The sequence below is a fragment of the Macroventuria anomochaeta genome (genome assembly GCF_010093625.1).
Source record: "Macroventuria anomochaeta strain CBS 525.71 unplaced genomic scaffold BU25scaffold_39, whole genome shotgun sequence".
NCBI classification, from domain to species: domain Eukaryota; kingdom Fungi; phylum Ascomycota; class Dothideomycetes; order Pleosporales; family Didymellaceae; genus Macroventuria; species Macroventuria anomochaeta.
In genome coordinates this window covers 302836-326402 of record NW_022985400.1, presented here as the reverse complement: position 1 = coordinate 326402, position 23567 = coordinate 302836, and the positions used below count along the sequence as shown (strand labels likewise).

The following is a 23567-nucleotide window of genomic DNA, read 5'->3' as shown; positions in this document are numbered from 1 at the left end:
GATACCCCATGCAGTTGTGATCCTAATATGCAACCATACCATGCTAACAAGCACCTCCAAAATGCAGATACCAATGCTCTCAACTCCAACCGATGCCCCAACCTCGTGTCCTCGTAGTCTCACGTATGATCGAATCAGATCCGTCGACACAACCATCCATCAGACAACGAACTTCTCCCCAACATTCTCTTCCACCTCAACCGTCGTTGTGACCCTAATATCATTCTTCCTCTCCGGCCTGGACGTCCCCATCTCCTCATCGCCCGCCCTGTCCGGCACACTATACTTATGGCACTCCCTCAGTATCGTCTCCTCACTCACATTGTCACTGTCCATCTTAACCGCCGTCTGTAACGCGCTAGCCCCAGGGCCCATATACACGCGACTCCGCGCGCTGCCCTTCTTCCTGAAGTATTTATTCCCAATACTGCCCTTCTTACTGTGGCTCTGTGTGTACTCGTTGAGCGGATAACTCCGCCCTCGACTCGCGCCACTCGAGTCTCCTCGGCTGCCGTAGGCGATTCGCACGTACAGGGGCCGGAGAACGGGGATGCAAGCGCATATTATCGTCAAGCAGATTTCGGAGGACGACCAGAGCAGCATGGGCGATGTGTCGTAGACGTAGTTTGCCTGGCTGGCGAGCGTGCGCAGCTCGACGGTGCGCACGGTGGAGCATGCGCCTGCGACGACGCCGAGCGAGAGACCGCAGGCGATGGTGATTTTTTCTTTGCGCTTCATGTTGAGGCCCATGACGACGGGCCAGGGGAGGATGGCGAGGACAAAGTCCATGGTTGCGGACCAGGCTGGAGGTTGTCAGTGCGTCGAATGATGTGTGGGGAGGGGAATATGTACCACCCATGGAGAGGCCGACGTCGGTGAAGTTTATGGGACAGTGACCGCCTGGGATTGTTTGGTCCCACAGGAATGATACTGGCTTGCACTGCAGGAACAGCAGTGCGGTCGTGATGGTGCTGAAAATTGTTGTGCTGATGATTACGCTCCAGAGGAGGGCGATGTGCCATCGCCGTAAAACAATGCGTAATAAGAAAAGCGCAACTGAGGCCTTGGATGCAGCAATACCCATCTGGCAATGTTGGTCAGAGATTGCACTTGGGCGTGTGAATGTTGTGTGGTGTTTGACTTACAATACAAATTCCCTGGCCGATGGCTTCCCAATAGATAGCTTTCGAATTGTCCAGTCCAAGACGTATAATGTCTTCGGTCTTCTTACCGACGCCATAGGTAATGCCAACCGAAGTGGTGGCGATGAAAGCGATGAATGTCGCCTGATGGAATCAGTGAACCTCTCTCTAGTTCGATGCTGTGATAAAGGGAACGGAGAAGGAACGAGATTATAGAGTCAAATAGTAAGAAGATGCTAGACGTACCAGGTTAACCACCATCATGAGATCGTCCCATCCCAGGCTTCTTATGATATAGTATCGAGTGTATATACGCAGCACGACAAAGACGGACGAGATGATCACTTGGAACCACATCACTCCGTTGAGGATTGGTCCGTAGTCTTTAGGCTTTCCCATGATTGTGGTTGTTGAAATAAATGCCTCCAGGGCAGCTGGGAGACCACTTCTCGCCAAGAGTAGGCCAGTAAGGAAGAAAGTACAGCCCTCAAGGGACGAAGACAACAGGTTGACTTGGGTTGTCGATCGCAGGAGAGACCCAAGGCTGTTGTAAACGATAGATGCTGAGGGTTTGAGATGCTCCAAGAGACGAGAGACCTTGTTATCGAAGTGTGCTGTTGGAAACAAAAAGGAATAGTGATGTAGTAATGAACAAGATCTGGAGAGATCAGACCACAACTATTTCAAAGATGCAGAGGAGAGAGGGCATTCCAACCGACCCTTGAGTGGAACTTTACATCATGGCGAACCCCATCAAGTCCATCAACTTACCCCATGTCGACCTTCACTCTGCGGTGCCGACGGGCGCTAGGCAGGTCGTCACCGTCTTCCTTGGTAGCGGGCAGAAGCGTGTCCATACTCGAAACGACATAAGAGATAACATGCCACACATCAGAACAGAATGAGGCGTGGCTTTTCACCTGCTAGTCAAATGCCAAGCGCTAGAGCTGCAAAGGGCGACAGGTCTGACTCGGAGCAGGCCTCAATGAAGTAAGTTGCCGCTGGCGGTCCCTGACATGGCACATGAGGCTAAGATGTGATATGCTCAATATGTGATGGCGTGCATGTAGGCTTGGAAGCTGCATTTACGAAACAAGGTGTGTCTGTGAGTCGATTAACGGAACACAGGTTGTCCCTGACTGTCAATGCACACATCAGAGTCTCGAGCCGGGGTAGGACATGGTAGTCTTTGTTGGCTCGTTCAACGGTCGTGTAGCTGTCTGTGCTTTGGGTGTACATGATGAGTGCAAATAGTTTGGAGGTTCTTTGCGTTCTTCGGAGGTCATTTACGATGCGCGGAGGAGCGCGCAACACTCCCTACTAGAATTGACGCCTCCAATCCTTCGTACCCAAACTTCCGGAAACGACGAGTCGACACTACTGTAAAGGTACGGAGACGTGCAAATTCTGCTCGTATGCCATCTGTCATTTGTTCAGAGTCTCAGATCTGGTCGACAGATCTGGTCGACAGATCGTCAGTGGTTTCACGACAGTGCCTACCGGTACCCAATCACTTGTGTGACATTCACACGTATGAACAGTGGCAGCGGCTGCACGGGAGCGGCTCGCTTGTTCCCCGAATGCCTTCTCAGGGATTTGTGGGTCTAAGGCTGATATCGGTCGCCTTGTCCATGTTCTGGACGATGAGATGGCTGCAGTGGCTTGAGATTGGCCTGCATCTCTATATTTGCGAGAGCGCCGTAGTGCTTGACCACGTTGCCGGCACATTGATGGCACGCCAGTGTTGAGATATAGAGTTGGCTTGGTGCGGCATCTCAATCACGACGGGCCGATTGTCGTCATTGGAAAGTGAAGATGTGGATTTGTGGATGAAGGGAGTTGCAGGTCGCTAGCCTCAGAACGTGGTCATTTCCCGTGACGCACTCTAAGCGAGCCACTGGGCTGCCTCATCCGCCGCCCCGATCCTTCCACCCCACACCGTACGTTCTCCAACGGTGTCACAATAAAGGGACCAACGCTCACCGCACAATCGGATGCAGATGCAGTACTACCACACCCCGCGCGTGGCAAACGCTGCAGTTTATCCACGTTGGCCGCTGTGTGCACATATTGGTATTTTTGAAAACATACCTTCAGGGGATTGTCAGTCGTCTCTCGTACGCTAGCGCCTTCCCCCGAGATGACCAGACCATCGCAAGCAAAACAAGATAGGAACAAATGGGAAGCAAGATTATACTGCCACCGTCCCCTGCCATCGGGACATTGCATGTCAAGGTCTCAAATGCTAACGATACGGAACAGCGGCCATTTCACCGAACGGTGGAATGATACTACCCGTCGCCCACTATGAAACCAACACAAATCATCACCAATCATCACGGCCGAAAAAGAGGGGCATCGTGAATACCTGGTCCAAGATACCGAGAGACCTAGAATCGTTTCATGATCCGTTCACAACGAGAGACTACGATAATCCTTCGTTCCTACCATGCGAATGACATAATTCGGCTTACGCTGACGCCCTCCGCGGCTCTTCGATCATTGGAACTATTCCTGCCAGGCCCCTGTACCTTACGCAGTATCTTAAGATCGATCTACAGGGCCTAACTGTTGTGACATCCCACGCGATCGGTTGTGGATTATACAGGTCACATTCACCCCTCGATTTCTTCTCACTCTTTTCTGTTCATTCTCGTTGCATACAAAAGCATGGCACTGGCTTCTCTACTAGTCAAGGCGCTTGGCCTTGGAGCCATCGTATTGGCTATTCAGTACGTTGTTGCATATCTAAGTTCACCGCTGAAGAAAATCCCTGGCCCGTTCCTGGCTAAATTCTCAAACTTCTGGCGCTTCTACAACCATTACGGTCGAACACACATCGAGACACAGAAAGAGTTGCACAAGAAGTACGGTGACGTGGTTCGTCTCGGTCCGAGTACTGTCAGTGTTGCGGATGCAGGTCTGCTCAAAACGATCTACTCCACTCGAGGCACGTTCTTGAAAGTGAGTGCCAATCTGAAGACAATGCGTAGTACCATACTGACCATTATGTAGAGCAATTACTACTCTGGTAATGTCTCAATCGACGACAATGAGTACTTCCATGCTAATAGATCGTAGTCAATGATGCTCTTCAGAATGGCCACCTCATCCAAAATTTGTTCAGCACACGCAGCAATGAGTATCATGCAAAGGGTCTCAAACCAGTCCAGAAGCTTTACAACTTTCAAAGTGCCCTACAGCTGGAGCCGCTTATGAACGAGGATTTACGTGTCTTCGGCTCTGAGCTTGAACGCAGGTTCATGAATGGCGAGAACAAAGGCAAGACATGTGACGTTGCTGACTGGATCTCGTACTTTGCCTGGGACTTCCTCGGCGATATGACCTGGAGCAAGCGCATGGGCTTCATGGAACAAGGCAAAGACGTCGACGGTATGTTGCAAACTGCTGAGAACGTCATGGGGTACTTTTCTGTGGTAGGTCGCTCGAGAGCTCTGATGTTACGGGTCACTGATGATGTATAGGTTGGCCAAATTCCTTCACTCGACAAGCTACTCGGCAAAAATCCACACCTGACCAGATTCTACAAGTTTGATGATTTCGCGGTCGCTGCTGGGTTCGCCGTGGAGCGCTTCATGGAGCGCATGCAAAACCTTGACGAGTTCAAAGACAAAAAAGACTTTGTCAACGGTTTCCTCGCCGCAAAGAAAGAGTACCCGGACCTTGTAAGTGACAACGAAGTCGTCGGGTACATGATCCTCAACATCCTCGGCGGCGCAGACACCCTAGCCATCTGCACTAAAGCCACTTTCTACTACCTTCTTAAATTTCCCTCCGCCAAAGCCAAGTTAGTTGCCGAACTCCACTCTGCCAACCTCCCCAGCCCGGCACCCTACCAAGCCCTTGAGCAACTGCCTTACCTGCATGCCTGCATCAAGGAAGGTCTCCGTATGCACCCTGTCGTCGGCCACATCCTCGAGCGTGTGGTTCCCGCGACGGGCATGACGCTCCCCGATGGCACTGTTCTCCCGCCTGGTACCATCGTGGGAACTAACCCGTGGGTCATGCACACAGACAAGCGGATATTTGGCGACGATGCCGAGTCCTACCGTCCTGAGCGATGGCTACAGGGTGACAGGGAGAGCTCAGAAGCATACTCAGCGCGCTTGAAGATGATGAAGGACGCAGACATGTCGTTCGGCGGCGGTAATCGTGTTTGCTTGGGACGTCCGCTTGCGTTGGTGGAGTTATACAAGGTGGTTTCGTTTGTGTTTGGGAACTACAACGTAAGCTTGACTTTCGAGCGTCTTTTATTGCTAGGACTCTGCTAATGTGTTTGTTGTAGATTGATCTTGAGGATCCGAGTAAGGAGTGGGATTTGCACAAGCAGTGGTTTGTTTGGCCGCATGATGTCAAGGTTAAGATGAGCCCATTTGAGAAGCCATAAAGTCTTGGCGGTGACCGGGTGTGATCAATACCTGTGTGAATGTCTTCGATGCTTCGTTGCATCGCAAAGTTGTCAGTGGATAGTAATGTAGACGACGGATGAAGCATGTTGCATTCAGTCTTCAAGTCACTTTGCGGGTTCAAAGTATGGATATTGAGCAGTCGCATTGTGTGCTGAGAATGAGGTTGCACATGCCGCCCGCCGGTTAGAGATGCCAGGCCTGGATTTTGGTACATGCACGTTCAGATAAGGCCCTGCATATTGTAGACGGCGAACAGTCGAAGCGCACAGAGAGGCTCGGACGATGTGTTCATTGTCATAACTACATGTATTATTACTACATACTTGATTACTACATAGTTATGGAAGCAACCAATGCTGAGTCCAACCAATTCACAATGTCCAAACCCCCATACCCATTAGCACCTTTTATCATGATTACGCTGAAACCGCAATACCCTACGACAACCCATAAGCTTACAAAGCCCAAGCAGCAACACCAAGCACCATAACCATCACCTCAGGCACCGTTGTGGCGACAGACGCAGCACCAGTGAACTGCACTATACTGCTCGTGCGCGACGCACTGCCAGTGTTACTAGGAGTGCCACTTCCAGTCGATGAGGCGGTTCCAGTGGAGTTTCCTGCACTAGACGATGCCAGGAAACCGTTGCAAAGCCCGTTGTTGCAGGTGTTGTAAGCGCACTGCGCATTGCTCGAGCAGGCAGCGTTGAAGTTTCCACACCTTGCAATCAAACCCGCGTTGCTAGCCCAGCACTGCACACCAGCGATGCACTGGCTCGGGTTCACATAGGGATTACACTGCGCGCCGAGCGGTAGGGAGCCAGCAGGCGCAGTAACCGTCGAAGAGGGAGCGGGTGTAAAGCCGCCAGTGGGGGTGGGTGTGATAGTCGATGACGCTGGGGCCGAAGAGGACGACAAGAAGCCGTTGCAGAGGCCTTGTTGCAGGTTGCAGGTGTTGAAGGCGCATTGCTGGTCGCTGGTGCATGCGGCTTGGAAGTTACCGCAGCGAGGCTGGAGCATAAAGTTTGTGGCGTAGCACTGGGAGCCGAGGGCACATGGAGTGCCGCCTGGGACGCAGTCTCCGCCGAGTGGAATCACGGCGCCGATGGGGGTTTGGCTGGCGGAGGCTGCAGCTGAACTGGCGGAGCTTTGTGCTGAGGCGTAGGATGCGACTGTTGCCAGCAGAGTGACAATGGTGTATTGCATGTTGATTGATGCGGGTGAGACGTCCTTGCAATGAGGGGGATGATTAGGTGTCTGGGATGAAGAAGGCGTGTACTGTGGTTTTGTGTAAAGACGTTGATGGAAAAGTGATGCTGCTGATGCAGATTGTGGGAATCAGAACAGACCTTTATACATCCCTCGTACTACCTCGAAATACTAGGTTTAGTTCATGGCTGGTTTCGGCCCAGCCCATAACCTGTGCGACCAGCGCCAGAGGCGCATTCTTGGCTGGTTGCAGTTCAGCTCATAACTTATAGTTACCAGCCACCCAACTCATTTCAGTGATTCTCACGATCTTAACGTTTGGCTGTAGTTCACTTGCTTCAAAAGGTGGGTGGTTGGCATGGCGATGGTGCGGGGTGAAAGTCTCACCAAAACTTTGGCCTTACCTTTTGATCCAACTTTGACCTGCCTGGCAGGTATTGTACCTGACACTGTGACCACTTTTCACAAACAACATAGCTCGCAACGGCCTCTGCACAAGGTATGTATTTACGTCACGAGACTCCATATCTTTATTATTAGCATACTGTCTTCGAAGCGGCGTCCGGTTTCTGGGGAAGTGCGGCGGGGTAGCGCAGCGTGGCGGATCGACGTTGCATCCGAGTGACTTTCTTCTTTGCTTCACAGCATCTGCACAGTTCTCTTTCTTTTTCCAGTGCATATTGATACAGCTTACCATGAGGGTTGTTTGCGCTTCCTGCCATCTTCTCAATCGTTGCGATTGTAGAGTGCGTCGACAGAAATGGAGAAGGCGAGAGACTTCGAGATTCTCGCTTGCAGTCCACCAAGACGCCCCTCCCGCCTCACTGTCTGGACGACAATAAACAACACAACCTTACACGTAGACATGCTCGAAGCGTCGCAAGGTCCTCGAGCGATCATCCAGCCCAATCGAGGACAGCATGGCTGGATACCGTACGTTGATGACTGATCTGCAGTATCGCCATCCGGTCGCAGCTTACGAAGCTGTTTGCTGTCGTGCCAACAGGCGTCAATACGTTACGTTTCGTCAGCTTAGATTCCTGCACCACAACTCAAGCAGGCTGCTGCATCTTGAATGCAAGCTCGGGCGCTGAGACGGCGACAAATCGGAAGGGCTGTGAATCGGATTGGTTGTCCAGATTGGTTGATCTGAAGTGTTGTTGATCGAGCTGAAATTCAGCTGTGGTTGGCGACGCCTTCGAGTCGATGCTGATGCAGCAACCAGCCACACCAATACTGCTGCCGTCGTTGTAAGGAAGCCAAAGCAGAAGCCACAGTCGGTGTCTGGCCAACACGTGCAGATGCCCTAGCGTAGTGGTAACGGCATTGTTGAGTAAATCGAGTCCAGCGGGCGGAACGTTGCTCATATCTCACGTCAGTAGGCGTCAAGTATAGCTAGAAAGCGTAAGAATCAATTGGCTGAACTCTTGAGCCTTAGTTTGTTAGCGTAAGTGTTGAGTACAGGCATGGTTGTAGGAGGCAGGTGTCGACCACCAATTTGCTTCACAGCCAACACGTCGAAGCTAGGGAGCCTAGAGCCCCCGATCATGTGAGAACACCTCCCGACCTTGGTCGAGAACATTCGTGGCTTCTGAGAGCTGGCATTGTGCTCCTTGTTGTCGGATTGATGAATTGGACCAGAATATCTGGATGCAGTGCCACTATCATGTAACAACGTCTGCATACCTTGACAGAGAGCATCTCTGACCTCTAGGGACTGCTCTTGGCCTTCTTCGATACGTCTCATACCTTCAGCAGCTTCGTCGATCCTTGTGTCGTTGCAAGGCGAGCTCGCTGATATCGAGAACATGGGTGTTGCTGTGAAAGGTTCATAGTGCGTTTGCTCATGGAATGGTAGACCGAACTCAGTGTCTTGAGGGGAGGAGAGCATTCTTGAGGCAGGGGACGGCAATGTGGTGGAAGCTGAACGAATGACCCAATGGTACTTCCAAAGACTTCCCCGGCCCGGGAGTCGTTGGGTTACTGCGATCAATGAAGCTCGCAGTAACTTCTTGCGATGACGATAGGTAACCGTTGAAACCAAATTCGCTTGGTCATTTCCAAAGTTTTGTTGTAGGGTCTACTGTAGATGGAGGCGACTGAGCTTCTGCATTTGCAACGGAGTTCAAAGCGCTGGGGATGGTATGAGAGCGTGCGGTATTCGAGAGTTTCGGCAGAGGGACCTGGATTGGAAAGCCTGCGATATCTGGAACCATATCCTGAACGTCGTAGTAGCCTTCTGCTATCTGCCGCTCCAGCTTCTGCTTGTGTCTCAACTTTCTCGAGGCAGTTTCTGGTCTTGTCTTTCACCGAAAACAGGGGTTGGCTAAGGTGCGCGGCGAATTGCTCGTTCGTTAAGCCTTGATTTTTGGCTTCAGCAATATACTTCAGTGCTTTTCGCTTGGTGGTGGTCTGTGGCCGTCAGCTCATGAGCGTGGAAAGGCAGCTCAAGCAACGCAGGATTTCATGTTGCAGGGGAGGCGAGATGCGGCAACTACCAATCTCAGCCGTTTGCATTTATGCCTGGAGGTCTTCACCAAATCTTAGGCAGTTGCACTACGTCAACAAAAAAACTCTGTATTCCTCTCTCTATTCGTTAGTTTACAGTGCTCAGGCCAATCTGTATTGACTTCCTCCCACGAATCTAGGGACTGCGCTGCAGCATGAGAGGCAGGCTTGCTGATCAGACACGGAGCTGAAGCTGATGTGCATGGTACTGTGCAATGAGTGCGCTTGAGGTAGACAGCTGGTAAGAGGAGAGAGAAGAATGTAGCGAGAGGCTGAAAGTGAGTGCTGCTGGTGGAGTTGATGAAGTGGAGGGCGCAATGCCTGGATATTTGACAAGGTGTGGCCTAGGCGCTGCTTAAGTGCAAGGCGCAATATGACGCCATGCTACATAACGCACCGAAATGGCACCAGACGACTGGAAAAGAGCATGACGCCGCAGAATCGGGAGAAGTGAGGAACAATAGATGATTTGAGTGACTTGCATCGAACAGTCATGAAATTGAGAAGAACAGAAAGTTGACGTACCTATAATGCGCCATTTACCCCATAATCATCCACGCCATCTGCTTCACGAAGAACAGTCACGCTTCAAGTGTCTGAAGATGTAATGACCAATCTGACCAACAGAGCCTTCAAATGGACGTGGCGTGTTACCGCAGAGAATCCTGTACAAGCTGTATCCTGGAGCAGCGCAGCCAAAGATCCGACCCGGCCCTGAGCTACAAGGACTGTTGCTTCTTGTTCCTTCACCTTGTTTTGTCGCAGACAGCGGACATCGTTGAGCTGCAAGCAGGGCACTTTGCAACGTCGCAGACCAGAACGTTTTCGGGCAAGATTCTGTTAGCGCGTCTCGACCACAATATAAGAGTGAGTATTGCAGTATCCGTTATTGCATCTGTGCGAATTGTTGAAAGCACCTTTGTCGGACATGGCGTCCAGCCTAGAGCCAAGATTTCAAGAAACCTGTGTACGCAGGGGACTCACAACCCAATGGACCCAATCTTGCCAGGTAATGTCCTCAACGCAATTTTGCCGATCATCACCAGGAGTAGACACTTGTTGTGAGCAAAGCCACACCGATCGCATTCGTACCTTATTTCAATCTTCTTCCCTGACGGCTCGTTGGCGTTGTTGTTACTTGGGGCACAGTCGGTAGGCAGGAAGGTGCATGAGAGAGCCTCATCGTGTCGGTACTGATCCTATACCTCGTCGCAGAACATACCGTCGTTGAGGGCCTCTGGGAAAACGCCGAGCCAGCGATAGTAGCCCAAGGCGATTGGCTGAGCGTTCTGGTAGAATCTTTGCAATAAAGCGAAGAATTAAAACCCACCTACCTTCTCTGCGGGCAAACTTTCTTCCCATCATGTTGTAGCAGCCCTCCGGGCTGTTTGTTCTCTTTCATATCATCTCTGGAGCCATCAAAGCCATGCAAGCTTGATTTACATACTCAGCTCGCAAGTCGAATTGGCGTTCTGGAGGTATTCAGTCTGAATCGAGCCAACTTGGACGCACACAAACAACGACCTGGAGGCCTTTAACCTCATGATAGAGAGCAAGTGCCTTGTCGAAGAACATGTCGTTGAGAGTCTTGAACATAGTTTGAGCCAACGATGCCTACCTAAGGCGGTTGAGTAGACGCTCCCGTGGAGGGCTTTCCAGGAATATGCGGAGAGTGAACGAAGGTATCTTTCTTAAAGAGTAGACTGCTGTTGCGCGTGATGTCCTGAGTAGATTGTAAGCATGTGCTGGTCATCGGCAGCCAGCAATGCTACCTCTTTATGCGTTTGATCATGAAACTCGCCAACGTGATCTACTGCGGTGATGTAGTCGAGGTACAGGAATTTGAAGGCTCTCAAAAACACGGTCCTTGACGTAAGCGCTTGGTGCATCGTGCAACCACCACTTTCGTGACAGTGCCTCCAGATATTCCTCACTGGGTTTATAGTCATCAAGCTCATCGTCTCCTATCTCAGTCAGATTGTAGGCATTGCCTTCCCGTCCAAATCGATGATAATCTTCCAGTGATTGTTGCCCTGCTGCCCGTGATGCACATACGTCCTCAAGATTGGGAGGGAGTCGAGTTATGTTAGACGCTCTTTTGTCAGCTCATGAGTAGTCAAGGAACTACAGACGATTCTGTAGATTTCCAAAAATTAATCAGAATTTCTTCGAAGGCCTCCAGGCATGATAACTGAACGTGAAGATCGTCAGCTGCTGTGTCCGAGCTTTGCTGCAAGATAGGAGACTGTGTGAGATGCCACTGTAATCGAGTAAGAATTGCAAGGCATGAGCGCACAGACCTATCGCATCGCCTATCCAAAGATTTACTCGATGTAATTGAGCAAATACTGTACCTATCAACCAGTCCTCGACCCGCTGCGTATCCTGCAGTAGCCGTGATCTAGACAGCAGCACGGAGAAATTTTTGACGCATGTTGCACGAAAAGATCGTAGAGTTGCTGCAAAATGCTACAGGGCGCTGCAATCGTGCAGCTGTTGTGGGAATCGGCGTCCAGCGAACCTGTGGACCCTTCATCGTGGAAAATTTGTTGTGAGCCGCACCGATGCAGGTGCGTCTTCCGCGGCTGACTCGTGCAATTATTGGCTGAACAGGCGGGAGTGCTATTGTACACCAATCAATCTCGAGATATCAACACGATGATAACGAACCCCTTCCGTTAAAATCGAGCCTTGCAACTAGCAGAAGACAAAGAGAGGTCGATGATGAGCTCATTATAATGGTCAGCCGCCTGAAGCGTCGTATCGTGGAGCATGTATGGGTGAGGTGTGATGTGTGTGGTCATGCGCCTACCTAGAGATCTGCGCCTCATGCGGGAAGAAGCCCAAAAGGCACACAACCCTGCATCTCCGCTCTTCGCTGGATGCAGGTTCGCATTGCGTATATAGGAGCCTGAACCTCTTTTTGCTAGACAGTCCAACTCTTTTTGTTCCTCAATCTTTGTTGCATCCGTGGAGTGAATACCTGTGCTGCAATTTCGCTCGATAGATTCGTAGCACCGACGTCATCATACTACCGAGCCACTTTCCCGCCAGCAGGCAGCTCTTTGAGCACGCGCGCAAGTGAAAGCTGTCATTGTAGTGTAGAGGCGCGCCTGCACCTTTGGCTACTCAGAAGTAGCTTTTATAGTTCTGCCTTCGCAAAGGAAGAGACACCAAGCCGCCCAGTATGTCTCTGTCCGAGCGCCTTACCACGATGGAGGAGTACCAGCCGTGGAGTGCGCCCGGCAGCCGCGAATCTTCGCGCAACCGCAAGATGTCGTTCAATCCAGTTGGAGCGTGGACCGAAGCTGCAGGGGAGGTGCAGCCTGTTGGCGCATTTGAGGTGCCCAAGTGGAAGAGATGTTGTGAGTACAAGACCCTTTGTGCGACGCGCGAAACCGGCTAATTGTTGTGCAGTGCAGGTGTTCTTTGCTTGCATCTATTGCCTGTTCGCTGCTGGTGTGGTATTTGGATATGCGGCGATCAAACCAGTGTTGCTCGAAGAAGGCGTGTATAGAAACAAGTGCTCGAAGCAGGAGCTAAAGGATGATGTGCCCATTTGCTATGAGCAAGAGCTAAGGTGTGCACAAACAGACTTGGAAGGCGCAACCTCACTGACCAAAATGGTAGGCTCAACCTCATGTTCACAATCGCCGCTGTCTCCACGAATGTCGTTGCACTACCCGTTGGTACGATATTGGACCGCTATGGCCCTCGAGTATCCGGCATAATTGGAGCGATCTCAATTACTTTGGGATCTCTGCTGTTCGCATTCGCAGCGCAGCTTCCCTTCGATGCGTACATCCCTGGATACCTGTTTCTGGCGTTAGGTGGACCGTTCGTGTTCATCTCATCCTTCCAGCTCAGCAACACATTTCCTCAATACTCGGGACTGATTTTGGCTCTCCTCACTGGCGCCTTCGACACCTCGAGCGCCATCTTCCTATTTTACCGCCTTGTCTACCAGGCTACAGATGGCGCTTTTACACCTAAGAAATTTTTTCTCGCATACCTCCTGGTACCTGCGTACATACTGGCAGTGCAGGTCTTCTGCATGCCTTCAACCTCATACAAGACTGTCGGCGAGTTGGTCACCGAAGTAGAAGAGGATAACAGCGTCCACGAATCAGATGATGAGATTGAGGACCAATCTACGGTACAGAGCCTGCAAGACGCTCGCCGCGCACACCGAGACAGTATCGCCAGCGAGATCACCGCCCTACTAGGTACCAAAGACGGCGCAGATCAAGCCAAAGAGGAAGAGAAGAAGCGAAACAAGTCAGGCGTTTGGGGAGCTTTGCATGGACGCACTGCAGCGGAGCAGATCAAGACGCCGTGGTTCATCCTCATCACCTTGTTTACCGTGTTGCAGATGACAAGGATCAACTACTTTGTTGCGACCATTCGCTCACAGTACACGTACATCTTCCACGACTACTCGAAGGCGGTCGAGATTAACAACTTCTTCGATGCTGCGTTGCCTGTGGGTGGCATTATCTCGATACCCTTCATCGGTCTGATTTTGGACAACACCAGTACAACGTTCACTTTGTCGCTCTTGGTTACTATCGCGACTACGATTGGTGTTTTGGGTGTGATCCCTGAGACTTGGTCGGCTTACGGGAACATTGTCTTGTTTGTGCTCTACCGACCTCTGTACTACACCGCAGTCTCGTAAGTGTCGTCCACTCCTTCTGTGGCTGGCTGCTGACATCTTGACAGTGACTACTCCGCTAAAGTGTTCGGCTTTGCAACTTTCGGCAAGGTCTACGGTCTGATCATCTGCTTAGCCGGTCTTCTCAACTTCTCACAATCGGCACTTGACGCTGCGACACACAAGGTCTTCAAGAACGACCCTGTACCTATCAATGTCATTCTTCTGAGTCTCGCACTTCTTGTCGGCATCGCGCTTGTGGCTTTTGTGTTCAGGAGGAGCCACAAGATCATGAGGGAGAACATCGAAGAGGAAGCTGAGGAAGCGAGGGAGAGACTGATGCCGGGTGTCAGCGTTGGTGTACAAGAATATGGCGCTGTTACTGCGAATGGCAATGGAACGAGCCCTAGCGGCGTGGAAGAAAGGAGAGGTCGCACGATGTGAAAGGCCTAAAAGAAATGGAAGGGAAATGGAAGAAGAGAAGGACATACGTATCATGTTTTCACGACTGACGCAGTTCCATGGTTGGTGCATCCGAATTTGTAATTGCGCATTTGAGGTTGCACAGCGAGGCGTTTTGGTTGGTTTTTTTGGCTGCATTTCTCCCAAAACATAGGCTTCTTGCATTTACGGCAGGTAATGGAACGATCTCGCGATTCTGTTTAGGATTTTTCCAGCCTTAGCGAAGTAGCAGACTGTATCAATCGCATCATACAGCCAAATATGGTAGCAGAATGTACATATAACAGAGAACCAAGACAGCACGCTGTGAAGGGATGGAATTGTGCAAATGTCTTCGGAACTACGTGGCGACTCTCGTGACTACACAGTGATTTCACACATCGGAAACATCGCATTGGCATTATGGACAGTGCATCTTTCTGTATAGTGTGTGAAGGTACGAGCGCACGTGTTGAGCTTGGCAGGGCACCTAAGGCTGACTGCGAGGGACTCTCTTCCTCCCAAACACAGTCGCATACGACAGCAACAGCACATCTTGAGCACACTTTCGATTCCTTCGCTGCATCGCATTGAAAGCCTGCTCCAGGCCTCCCAAAAGTCGCGATGCGCCAAGATTAACACACGCGTCGCTGTTGCGGCACTTCGTTGCTCTCTCTCAAGCAGTCGTTCCTCTCGTTCGAACAAAAACAACTACAGTTCTAATTAGAACATTGACAGCCCTATCAGAGCCACCAGAACCTGGAGGATAAATTGGCTGCAACTGACAGCATTCAGACGCATGATTGTCCTCATTTCTGCACATCGCCGAATCACAAAAAAGAGATTTTCTTATCAACGTTTCAAACCACGCGGCGACCCACAATATCTTCACATGAAACAGGGGCGGACACAACGTCAACATGCGCCAGTATGAACATCCCCATCAAAAGCAGAAACCCTTCGACAGGTTCGATCCACATGTCGGCAGTGCAACATGTGGGCCTGTCACGGCAGGGCGTTTACCCGGTTGGTCCACTCAACCTTGGCGAAGGAAGTATAGCACCCGAATGAGTCCACATGGAATTGGACGCCTTTCCTTGTTGTCGTCTTGTCGACTTGTTACCTTCTTTTCCGGTGTTTCTTGCGGAGAGGTTCTTCCTTCGGTCGCTGCCTGAATCTGCCTTGGGGCTGCCTTTGTCCATGACATTCGTTTCTTGACTTGACGTCTATACATTCTTTTGACTCGCGAGTCGATCTCGCTCTTTTATATACTCCTCGACAGCATTCCAATTCGATTCGACACCTCCAGCTACACCGAAGATCAGGCAGATTAACCTTCAATATGCGTCTTCCTTCAATCATCGCCCCGTTGGTGACACTCTTCTTTCCAGAATCGCCATTTTTGGCCTCGAACTCCACAAACACGGCTATTGAATCGCCTATCGTAACACCTTCCGCGACCTCGGTAACATCATCAACAATCGCATCGACAACCCCGTCCGCAACAGCAGCTGCAGCGCCGGCAGCCAAACTCCTCCTGACCACCGCTGGTGCATTCGCATCTTCTCTTCGCGCAACATACCCGGATCAAGGCCTTGCCCTCTTCGCCGAACCAATCTGGTGGTGGCAGTCCGGATCCGGCGTCGACGCCCTCCTGACATACACTGCTACAACAGGAGACTCTCAATACGCAACTCTTCTCTCAAACACGCTCATCACCGAAGCCACCGGCACAAACGACTTCATGACCGTCCATGCAACCGGCAACGACGACCAAGCATGGTGGGCCCTGGCCGCCCTTACAGCTGCAGAAACCTCCCTCGCACAAACTGGCCCCGTACCCTGGGCGACCCTCGCACAGAACGTTTTTCAGGAGCAGACTACACGCTGGGACAACGACAAGTGCAACGGCGGCATGAAATGGAAAATCCTCGAAGGCGACGGCACAGATGGCTGGCACTACAAGTCCTCCATTGCAAACGGATTATTCTTCCAAATGGCGGCTCGTCTCGCACTACTTACTTCGTCTGCAGACATCAAGGCCTGGGCAATCAAGAGCTATGACTGGACCGTCAGCGTGGGGTTGGTTAGTCCGGAGTTCGATGTGTACGATGGCACAGACGATGCGAAGGGCGAGAATGGGTGCGTGGATGTGAACCACAATATGTGGAGTTACAATGTCGGTGTTTTCATGTACGGCGCTGCTGTTATGAGTAAACTCACCGGCGAAGACGAGTGGCTAGACAGGACTAAAGGTTTCATTGCGTCTGCCAAGCGTAACTTCGTGAACGAAGAGACGGGCGAATTGTGGGAGGCGAAGTGTGAGGGGGATGGGAGTTGTGATTCTGATCAGGTTAGCTTTAAGGGGACGTTAGCAAGGTGGCTGGGGGCTACGGCGGAGCTGCTGCCGGAGCTGAGGGATAGTGTGATAGAGATTATGGGCGGTGCGAGTAGTATGGCTACTGCAGGGACGACGGAGGGATTGGGGGCTATTGCATCGTTTAATGAGCTTGAGATAGTGGATGCTGGATTGAGGATTCAGGGTGTTGGTGGGAAGGAAGGGACGATTGGGGCGAGGAGTGTGAGGAGTATTGCTGGAAGAGTGAAGTGGGCAAAACGATGCAGTTGAAGCCCAGATAGCAATGACAGTGTGACCTGTTGGCTACGCTTGTTTTTGTTGAGCCTTGTGTGCACATACTTCCTGAAAGCTGAGGCTTTCGTGAACTAATAGTTACATTTATCATACTTCAAGTTGTAACAGATGTCCCTACAGGTTGACCAGTGGACCCAATCCACTTTGTCCGTCTTCAATGCTCACTCCCAAGTTTCAAACAGCGTCACCAAGCAGAATCCTGTACTAAACACGCTCAGCCTTTCGGGCAAGCCCCTCATTACACATGCTCTCACTGACGCCATATATTTCTAATTCAAGATCTCAGCTCCGAGGTCAGCTCAGCTGCAAAGCGTGGGAAGCCCATCATAAGTTCAGCCTGATCACACAGAAGAGTAAACACCTGCTTTTTTTTTCATTCTTGTTGGATAATTCAGACCACAATTATGATGGAACGCTTGCTACATATACTGTATATCCTGAGCCCGATAACGTACAACAGCGACTGACTGAGCACGTACGTGCTTGGACCGCTGATGATTTTCATTGGCGTTGTCTGGCTGGCTTTCGACCATTGGGTAGAATTGTACACAGGACGTATTGAGAGTGAGGACCGGTCATCTTGGGTGAAAGCGCTAAGGTAATCCGTTCATCTCCGTTTGACCATACTTCGAGTTCTGAACTCACGCTAATCGCAAGGGTCGCTCTTGTCCTCTAGACTGTCAATCATAATTACATAGTTCATGACGTGATTCCTGTCGAAGAAAAGCACGGAACTTGATTCAAGACATCCAAGGTTTTGAAGGATCATTACAGACTCTCAGTAGAGAAGGCGCTGCAATAATAACATCGGGAACCGATAAGATAGGATATGTTCTTGTTCTAGGAGAGCTCCATGAAGAGGTCGTTTCGGCCACATTGTGGTGGCACACAGAGACTGTAACATCTTACGCGGACGAAATACTCTTGTGGCGTAGAAACAGGGACATAGTGGGTCGAGACACCTACGAATATGAAGTTGGGTCCTACAACGGCTTGACTTCTTTTCAGATCTTTCGATGGGCATAGTTTCATCCTGATGGAGCTCCTCAACAGCAAAATACAGAGGTATCTTCCACTAAGAGGCAATCCAAGGTTCTCGAATTACGAGATCCTTCTAAGAGTATACGCGTACGAGAATATCAATCTCTTCTGCCAACACACCGGGTGCTAAGTGGGCGACCTCGACCTGCCACGACAGAGGATCAACAACCTCCCCAAATTCGCTGCAAATCGTCGGCAAGAATTAGCTCCCCTTCTCAAAGCAAACGCAGGCTTGAACAAGGACCTGTTCAGTTACAAACGCATCAATGCAGCCCTTCAAACTAGGCATATAATAGAGAAACCGGTCTTTGAATTACCCAACAAGACACCGTACAATGTCCGAGGTTCTGGCCCAAAGTGGCAAGTATTTGGGGTCAAATATGGGCGGACGCAAGCCAAAATCAAGTCAATCTGTTTTACAATCTTTACAATCAGTTGACAGGAGAATACGCTCGCAACAACATCAGAGACAAAGGCCGAGACCTCTTCGCTAACACGAGCGGCGAAACTCACGGGTACGACAGGAATAATTTTGACTACGAGCACTTGGGCGTCTCGGCCCGGAAAATGGCAAAGATCTTGCACGAAACACCAACTATCAATGAAACAACGGGGGACGTGGACAGGAAACAGGAGATCAGAAAGTACCCCGTTGCTTGGCCGCAAGCAACCGACCCGGAAGAGACAAGGCTTGAGCTTCTCGAAGCTCGAGTGGGGGCCTTAGAAGGACAGCTGAAAACCATGAAAAGAAATCGGGATGAAGGAAAGGGAAGAGTGGCGAACGAGACAGATAACTTAGAAGATCTTGGCATTGATACCCTCCTCTTTGGCGCTGAGGACTCGGAGCATCTTGAGACTCGAAAAATTCAAACCGATCAGCCTTTCCTTCCTCGAAAGCGTTCACAATCATATCCACCTTCATGAGGCCGTCTTGCACCTCCTCGCCACCAAGTCAAATTCATCTTAGTCAACTCACACCTCAGGTAATCAACGAGGTCGAGGTATGTTGCAAGACCGATGCTACAGCCCTTGGTGACGTCCTCGCGGGTGAAGTTGCCGCTGTGGTAAGATGCGAGTCAGGAAGCCATGTCTGGCTTCTCTCGGCCCATGCGGGGTCGTTGAGGCGCGGTGACAACTGACTTTGGCGGTGCAATGGCAGTATGCGATAGATGACAGTGATGATCTAGCAGGGATCACGGAGCAGGACGATAGAGTAGCTGAGACAGTTTGAGGTCGTAATGGCTATTGATACGGGTGTGAAAGCGTCGTGTACGCCGGCTAGAGAGGCTCTACCAAGGGCCCGAGGAGAGGAGTGCCATATACAGTTGATTGAGAAAGGAGTTGAATTTCCAAATCCAAACCTCTGGAGGGCTCCAATGGCATCGGAAATCGTGTGTGAGTTTCGAGAACTCTTAGGGGACTACAGTATCCACGGTCTATACTCTGTAACATCTTCGAACATTTTGTTGGCTGCACGTTCTCAAGTGTAGGTTCTTTTGAGGTTCAGTCTCGTGCTGCGCTCTTGCAACAAGGTATGGAGAGCTTGAGCGATTGCGGTATTTACATTGGAGAGCGCTTCTTGCGCCGCCTCGATGCGCGTTACAGCTTGTGCGATGCTGTGTACTGCAGGATCGCCGGTGTACGTTGATGGCGGTGGGGTCGACAACTCTGATGCTTCGATTCCAAGCAAGGGTTTCTAGCTGCCCTGAGATGTTCCTAGGTATAAGTGAGGGTGAAATGGATGTTGTTGTAGAGTTTGAAGGGCGGACTGCTGCGGTGTAGGAGGAGCGGGCTGTTGTGATGGTGGAAGAGGACACTGTGGAGGAGGAGGAGGAGGAGGAGGAGGAGGAGGAGGAGGCTGCAGTGGCAGTGGAGGAGGCTGCAGTGGGCGTGGAAAAGCCTGCTGTCCAGGTCGAGGATGTTGAGGTACAGGCTGTAAGTGACCGTGGGTGTCCTTGCGCTAAGAGACAGCTTCTTGATCGCTTTCATTGATGTCCATAGCATTCTTCTCATCACGCCAATTATGTGTGCACACATCGCCATCTTTGACGCACTTTGTACACGGGGTGGCTCCGTTGCAGCACCAACGGTGCGCATAACACCTATCGCAGCGACGTCGCTCGCGTGTGCGTTTGGACTCTGGAATTATAGTCCATGCCGAACCTGACGTAGTTAACACAAACGAATCCTTCGCTGCATATGGTTCTCTTGAGACGTCTACAGTGAAGACATCTCCTAACTGGCTGAGAAGGGGGTGTATGCATAGATCGAAGTATTATGTCTGGTAGGGGGATCGGAAAATATACTTCTGATCTTGAACATGCGTCAGCAGTCCTCACAATGAACTGAAAGTGAACCAACGAATGAGTTAGACATGGAGCAGCAGCCCGTTCTATCTTCGGTATTGGCTCCCTTGTTATCAGCACTGCCACATCATCGGCGTGCTCAGGCTTTATGGCGGGCTTCGCAGGTATGGGCACGCATGGCTTGCCTTTCCACAATTACAGCCTGAGACTCCATCCGAGTATGTGGCCTGGAACTTCTCAGTGTATGACCAGCACTGGGCTTCCTGGCGCGAGTCCTTGTAAGGCTGACAGATGGATGGCCGAGAGAACTCATCAAGGGCCATGCGGATCTGCTGTTTAAGCCCCTCATTGTCGATGTCAGGCCTCCAGTGGCGTGCATAATGTGTTCGATCTGCGATGTCCTTGGTGACGGCTGGGGGTTTCCTTGGTATCTACTCATAGTTGCGACTGCCTCTGTGTCAGCATTGGCAGCAGAGTAAGGGGAACGAAGGAGATTGAGAAGGACAGGCAGAATAAGCAGAGAGGTGACTGCACCTGTTGGTGAGACGCTCAGCAGGCGCTCAAGCGATGACATGCGCGCCGCAGACCGTTAGTCACCCGTGGATCCAACATGCTGACGCTGACCCGGAATTTCAGTCGTTATAAGAGAAGCAAGAACTCGATGATCTGGGCTCTGGAAAACACCAGTAAACACAAAGATGTCGCATGGAAGAATATATGTGATTTGAGCACTGTTCAGACAACCGATTTGGGGCTGAAGCGGTGTAGTAGCTACTATACCCGGGTATCTCAACATATTGCTGCTACAACTCTTCCCGTAGGAAGGAACGCCCACAACTGAGGCTGCTCGTCAGGCAAATGCTCTTACCCATCTTCGGGAGGCGGTCAATTTACGCCGCAGACTCCTTCTACTACGAGGCAGTGCCACCTGCCTTGTGGCAGCTATCCTTGTTGTCTGATCATTATCATTCAAGTCCATCAATCGTGTCAGGATGCGGGTTGCTGACGGTGCAGGCCGTTCTGCCGGATGCTCAGCTGCGCTTGATGGAGACGCTCGAGCTCGGCACAATGGACGTGATTGCAGGGCTGATTCCCGAATCGGCAAAATGATGTGCTCTGTGGAATTTCAGGTAGGTTAGACTGGGCGTTCATCGATCGCGCGTTCGACAGTTGAGGTGTTGCCTCGTTTTCCGATGAGGACTCTGTCGAGTATCAGATCACGGACCTTGACCTTCGAGCCCGCTGTTGGAAAACATGGAGTTGTTCCTACCATCATCGTTGCCAGGCGTGCCATCATCGCCGCTCATCACAGAACCATTCACTCCTTGCCCGCTCATGTTCTGGTTGTTCATGCCTTGTCCACCCATTATGGGCCCGTTCATGCTTGATCTGTTCATCTGCGACCCCATGGGTCCGTTCATATTGTTGTTTCCCATGTTGCTATTCATAGCATTGCTATTCATGCGACCGCCGTTCATGGATCCATTGTCCATGTTCTGGTTACCGATGTGTCCGCTGCTGATTGCACTGTTGTTCATCCCGTTATCGAGGCCAGTGCCCATTGTGCCCATGTGGGAAGGACCACCAAGCTGTGCACCGTCATCCTCTTCGCCCATACCATCAACCTCCGGCCAGAAACGCTGTTCCAGCCAGCATATTTGACGGAAGATCTCGTCGCAGCGTTGCATCTCTTCCTTGCCGTCGCGAGCCGTGGTGGTGTTGGCAAGTTCATCGACAAGCGCACGTGTGGCGTCGACAAACTTGTTGAATGCCGGCGATGTCCAGTTTGGAATGAGAGCCTGGTGGAGGGCGACAATGTGGTTATCGTTACTGGGCGTCGAGAGGGAGTTGCTGAAGGATGCGGCATATTGCCAGGCAGAGCGATAACACTACATTGTCAGCGTAAGACTTTAGCTGAAGGGTGGACCTGAACATACATGCTCAGTGCCCCACAGAACGACCATGCCCTCGAGTAGAGAGGCACAGGAGCTGCTAGCGCTCACAAACAGATCCAGTAGGGCGCGTGTGATGGGTGAAGGTGGCTCGTTGCCCAGTGCAAGGCCATATTTGGTCGCAGTGATCTCGAAGAACTGCATTTCGCGGCGCATGTTGTTCAGCGCTGAGATTAGCAGATCCATGGTCCTATACATAGGGTGAAACTGCGAGTTCTGCGTCTGCGGTAATCTGATCTTCGCCAACAATTGGCCTACGAAGCGTATGTACCCTCTCGAGTAGTGTCCATCCTGCACCAGCCATTGCGACAATGGTCCTGCAGCAAGTGACCCACAACCAGCATGTGAGAGGAACGGTTGCTGTGTTGCCTGCGCAAATGGCCCGGAGCACGTTGCGAGGAGGTGGTTCGTCAAAGAGGGCGCCTGATGTTGCTGCATAGGATTGGGCGCAATTGGCTGGCCATCACGAGCGCGCTTCGTGTTGGGACCGCGACGATGTACCTGAAGGTTCGGGTTTGGCTGCTGGCCGTTGAGTATAGCACTCGGTCCCTGCGACATGTTGGGCTCGACCATGGACTGGCTGCCCTGGTTCGCAATCATGTGTGCTTGCGCGTCAGGCGAATTGATGTAGGCCTGGCACTCCTGTAGATGCTCAATCTGCCTCGTCGTGTTCTTCGCTCGCACGAAGCCACAGTACTGGCATCTGACTTTGTTGCATTTGGATGGTGTGTCCGCATCCTGGAATTCTACGAAGGCACGACGAATGTCAGGATTCGCGTGTCGACCCATTGCGGCCGGCGCTGAGGTCGCGATGAGACACTGTCATTGCTGTCAGCATACTGGAGCGCATGGAAGGTATTCTAGCCTGTCATTGTAGTCGCAATGAGGGTAATACGTGAAGGGGCGGTGGTAGAGTGGGCCTCACCTTGGGTAAGCTGTCTTGATAGCCGTGTATCGTACTGTATCGTCCGGAGGCAAGTTGGGATGCCGCCCGGCGTTCTTGTCCGCATTTTTCGTGACTAAGCCGACGCCTTTCCTAGTTCGCACCATCGAAAACAACGGCCAGAGCGCAACTGCATCTTCGAAAACATCAACGGGCACGCTACCTGCGCGGAGCTTGTTGACGCAGTGTTAGCCATCCATCTATGAAATGATACGGCTATCGATCGTACATGCTGAGCTTTGACACAAAATAGAAAAACTCAGGCTCAGTGAGGGTTTAGAAACCG

The 23567-nt window shown here is 51.3% G+C and overlaps 7 protein-coding genes across 7 annotated transcripts; 3 read left to right on the top strand and 4 right to left on the bottom strand.

Moving 5' to 3' along the window:
• Positions 1-76: 76 nt before the first annotated feature.
• On the bottom strand, positions 77-1541 carry BU25DRAFT_442785 (uncharacterized protein; the record flags this gene model as incomplete). Its single annotated transcript, XM_033709322.1, has 4 exons — positions 77-803; positions 853-1084; positions 1146-1286; positions 1389-1541. 4 exons carry the CDS (start codon positions 1539-1541, stop codon positions 160-162), a joined length of 1170 nt encoding a protein of 389 aa, XP_033557369.1. The 3' UTR covers positions 77-159.
• Positions 1542-3812: 2271 nt separating this feature from the next.
• On the top strand, positions 3813-5550 carry BU25DRAFT_462314 (cytochrome P450; the record flags this gene model as incomplete). Its single annotated transcript, XM_033710513.1, has 5 exons — positions 3813-4106; positions 4158-4173; positions 4224-4579; positions 4628-5389; positions 5449-5550. 5 exons carry the CDS (start codon positions 3813-3815, stop codon positions 5548-5550), a joined length of 1530 nt encoding a protein of 509 aa, XP_033557368.1.
• A 309-nt stretch (positions 5551-5859) lies between these two features.
• Positions 5860-7172, bottom strand: BU25DRAFT_414683 (uncharacterized protein). Its single transcript, XM_033707351.1, has one exon. It carries the CDS (start codon positions 6778-6780, stop codon positions 6028-6030), a length of 753 nt encoding a protein of 250 aa, XP_033557367.1. The 5' UTR covers positions 6781-7172; the 3' UTR covers positions 5860-6027.
• A 656-nt stretch (positions 7173-7828) lies between these two features.
• On the bottom strand, positions 7829-8674 carry BU25DRAFT_451595 (uncharacterized protein; the record flags this gene model as incomplete). The annotated part of the gene is made up of 2 exons (XM_033709763.1): positions 7829-8152; positions 8470-8674. 2 exons carry the CDS (start codon positions 8672-8674, stop codon positions 7836-7838), a joined length of 522 nt encoding a protein of 173 aa, XP_033557366.1. The 3' UTR covers positions 7829-7835.
• A 3568-nt stretch (positions 8675-12242) lies between these two features.
• BU25DRAFT_401394 (MFS general substrate transporter) lies at positions 12243-14389 on the top strand (the record flags this gene model as incomplete). Its single annotated transcript, XM_033705012.1, is given in 4 exon segments — positions 12243-12656; positions 12709-12871; positions 12886-13965; positions 14014-14389. The coding sequence occupies 4 exon segments, from the start codon at positions 12479-12481 to the stop codon at positions 14387-14389; spliced, it is 1797 nt and encodes a 598-aa protein (XP_033557365.1). The 5' UTR covers positions 12243-12478.
• Positions 14390-15905: 1516 nt separating this feature from the next.
• On the top strand, positions 15906-16958 carry BU25DRAFT_296595 (glycoside hydrolase family 76 protein; the record flags this gene model as incomplete). The annotated part of the gene is made up of 1 exon (XM_033701916.1): positions 15906-16958. A coding segment is annotated over one exon (1053 nt), but the record flags the coding sequence as incomplete, so codon positions are not given.
• A 4645-nt stretch (positions 16959-21603) lies between these two features.
• BU25DRAFT_350877 (heme oxygenase-like protein) lies at positions 21604-23127 on the bottom strand (the record flags this gene model as incomplete). The annotated part of the gene is made up of 2 exons (XM_033703329.1): positions 21604-22275; positions 22324-23127. 2 exons carry the CDS (start codon positions 23125-23127, stop codon positions 21604-21606), a joined length of 1476 nt encoding a protein of 491 aa, XP_033557363.1.
• Between the last annotated feature and the right edge of the window lie 440 nt (positions 23128-23567).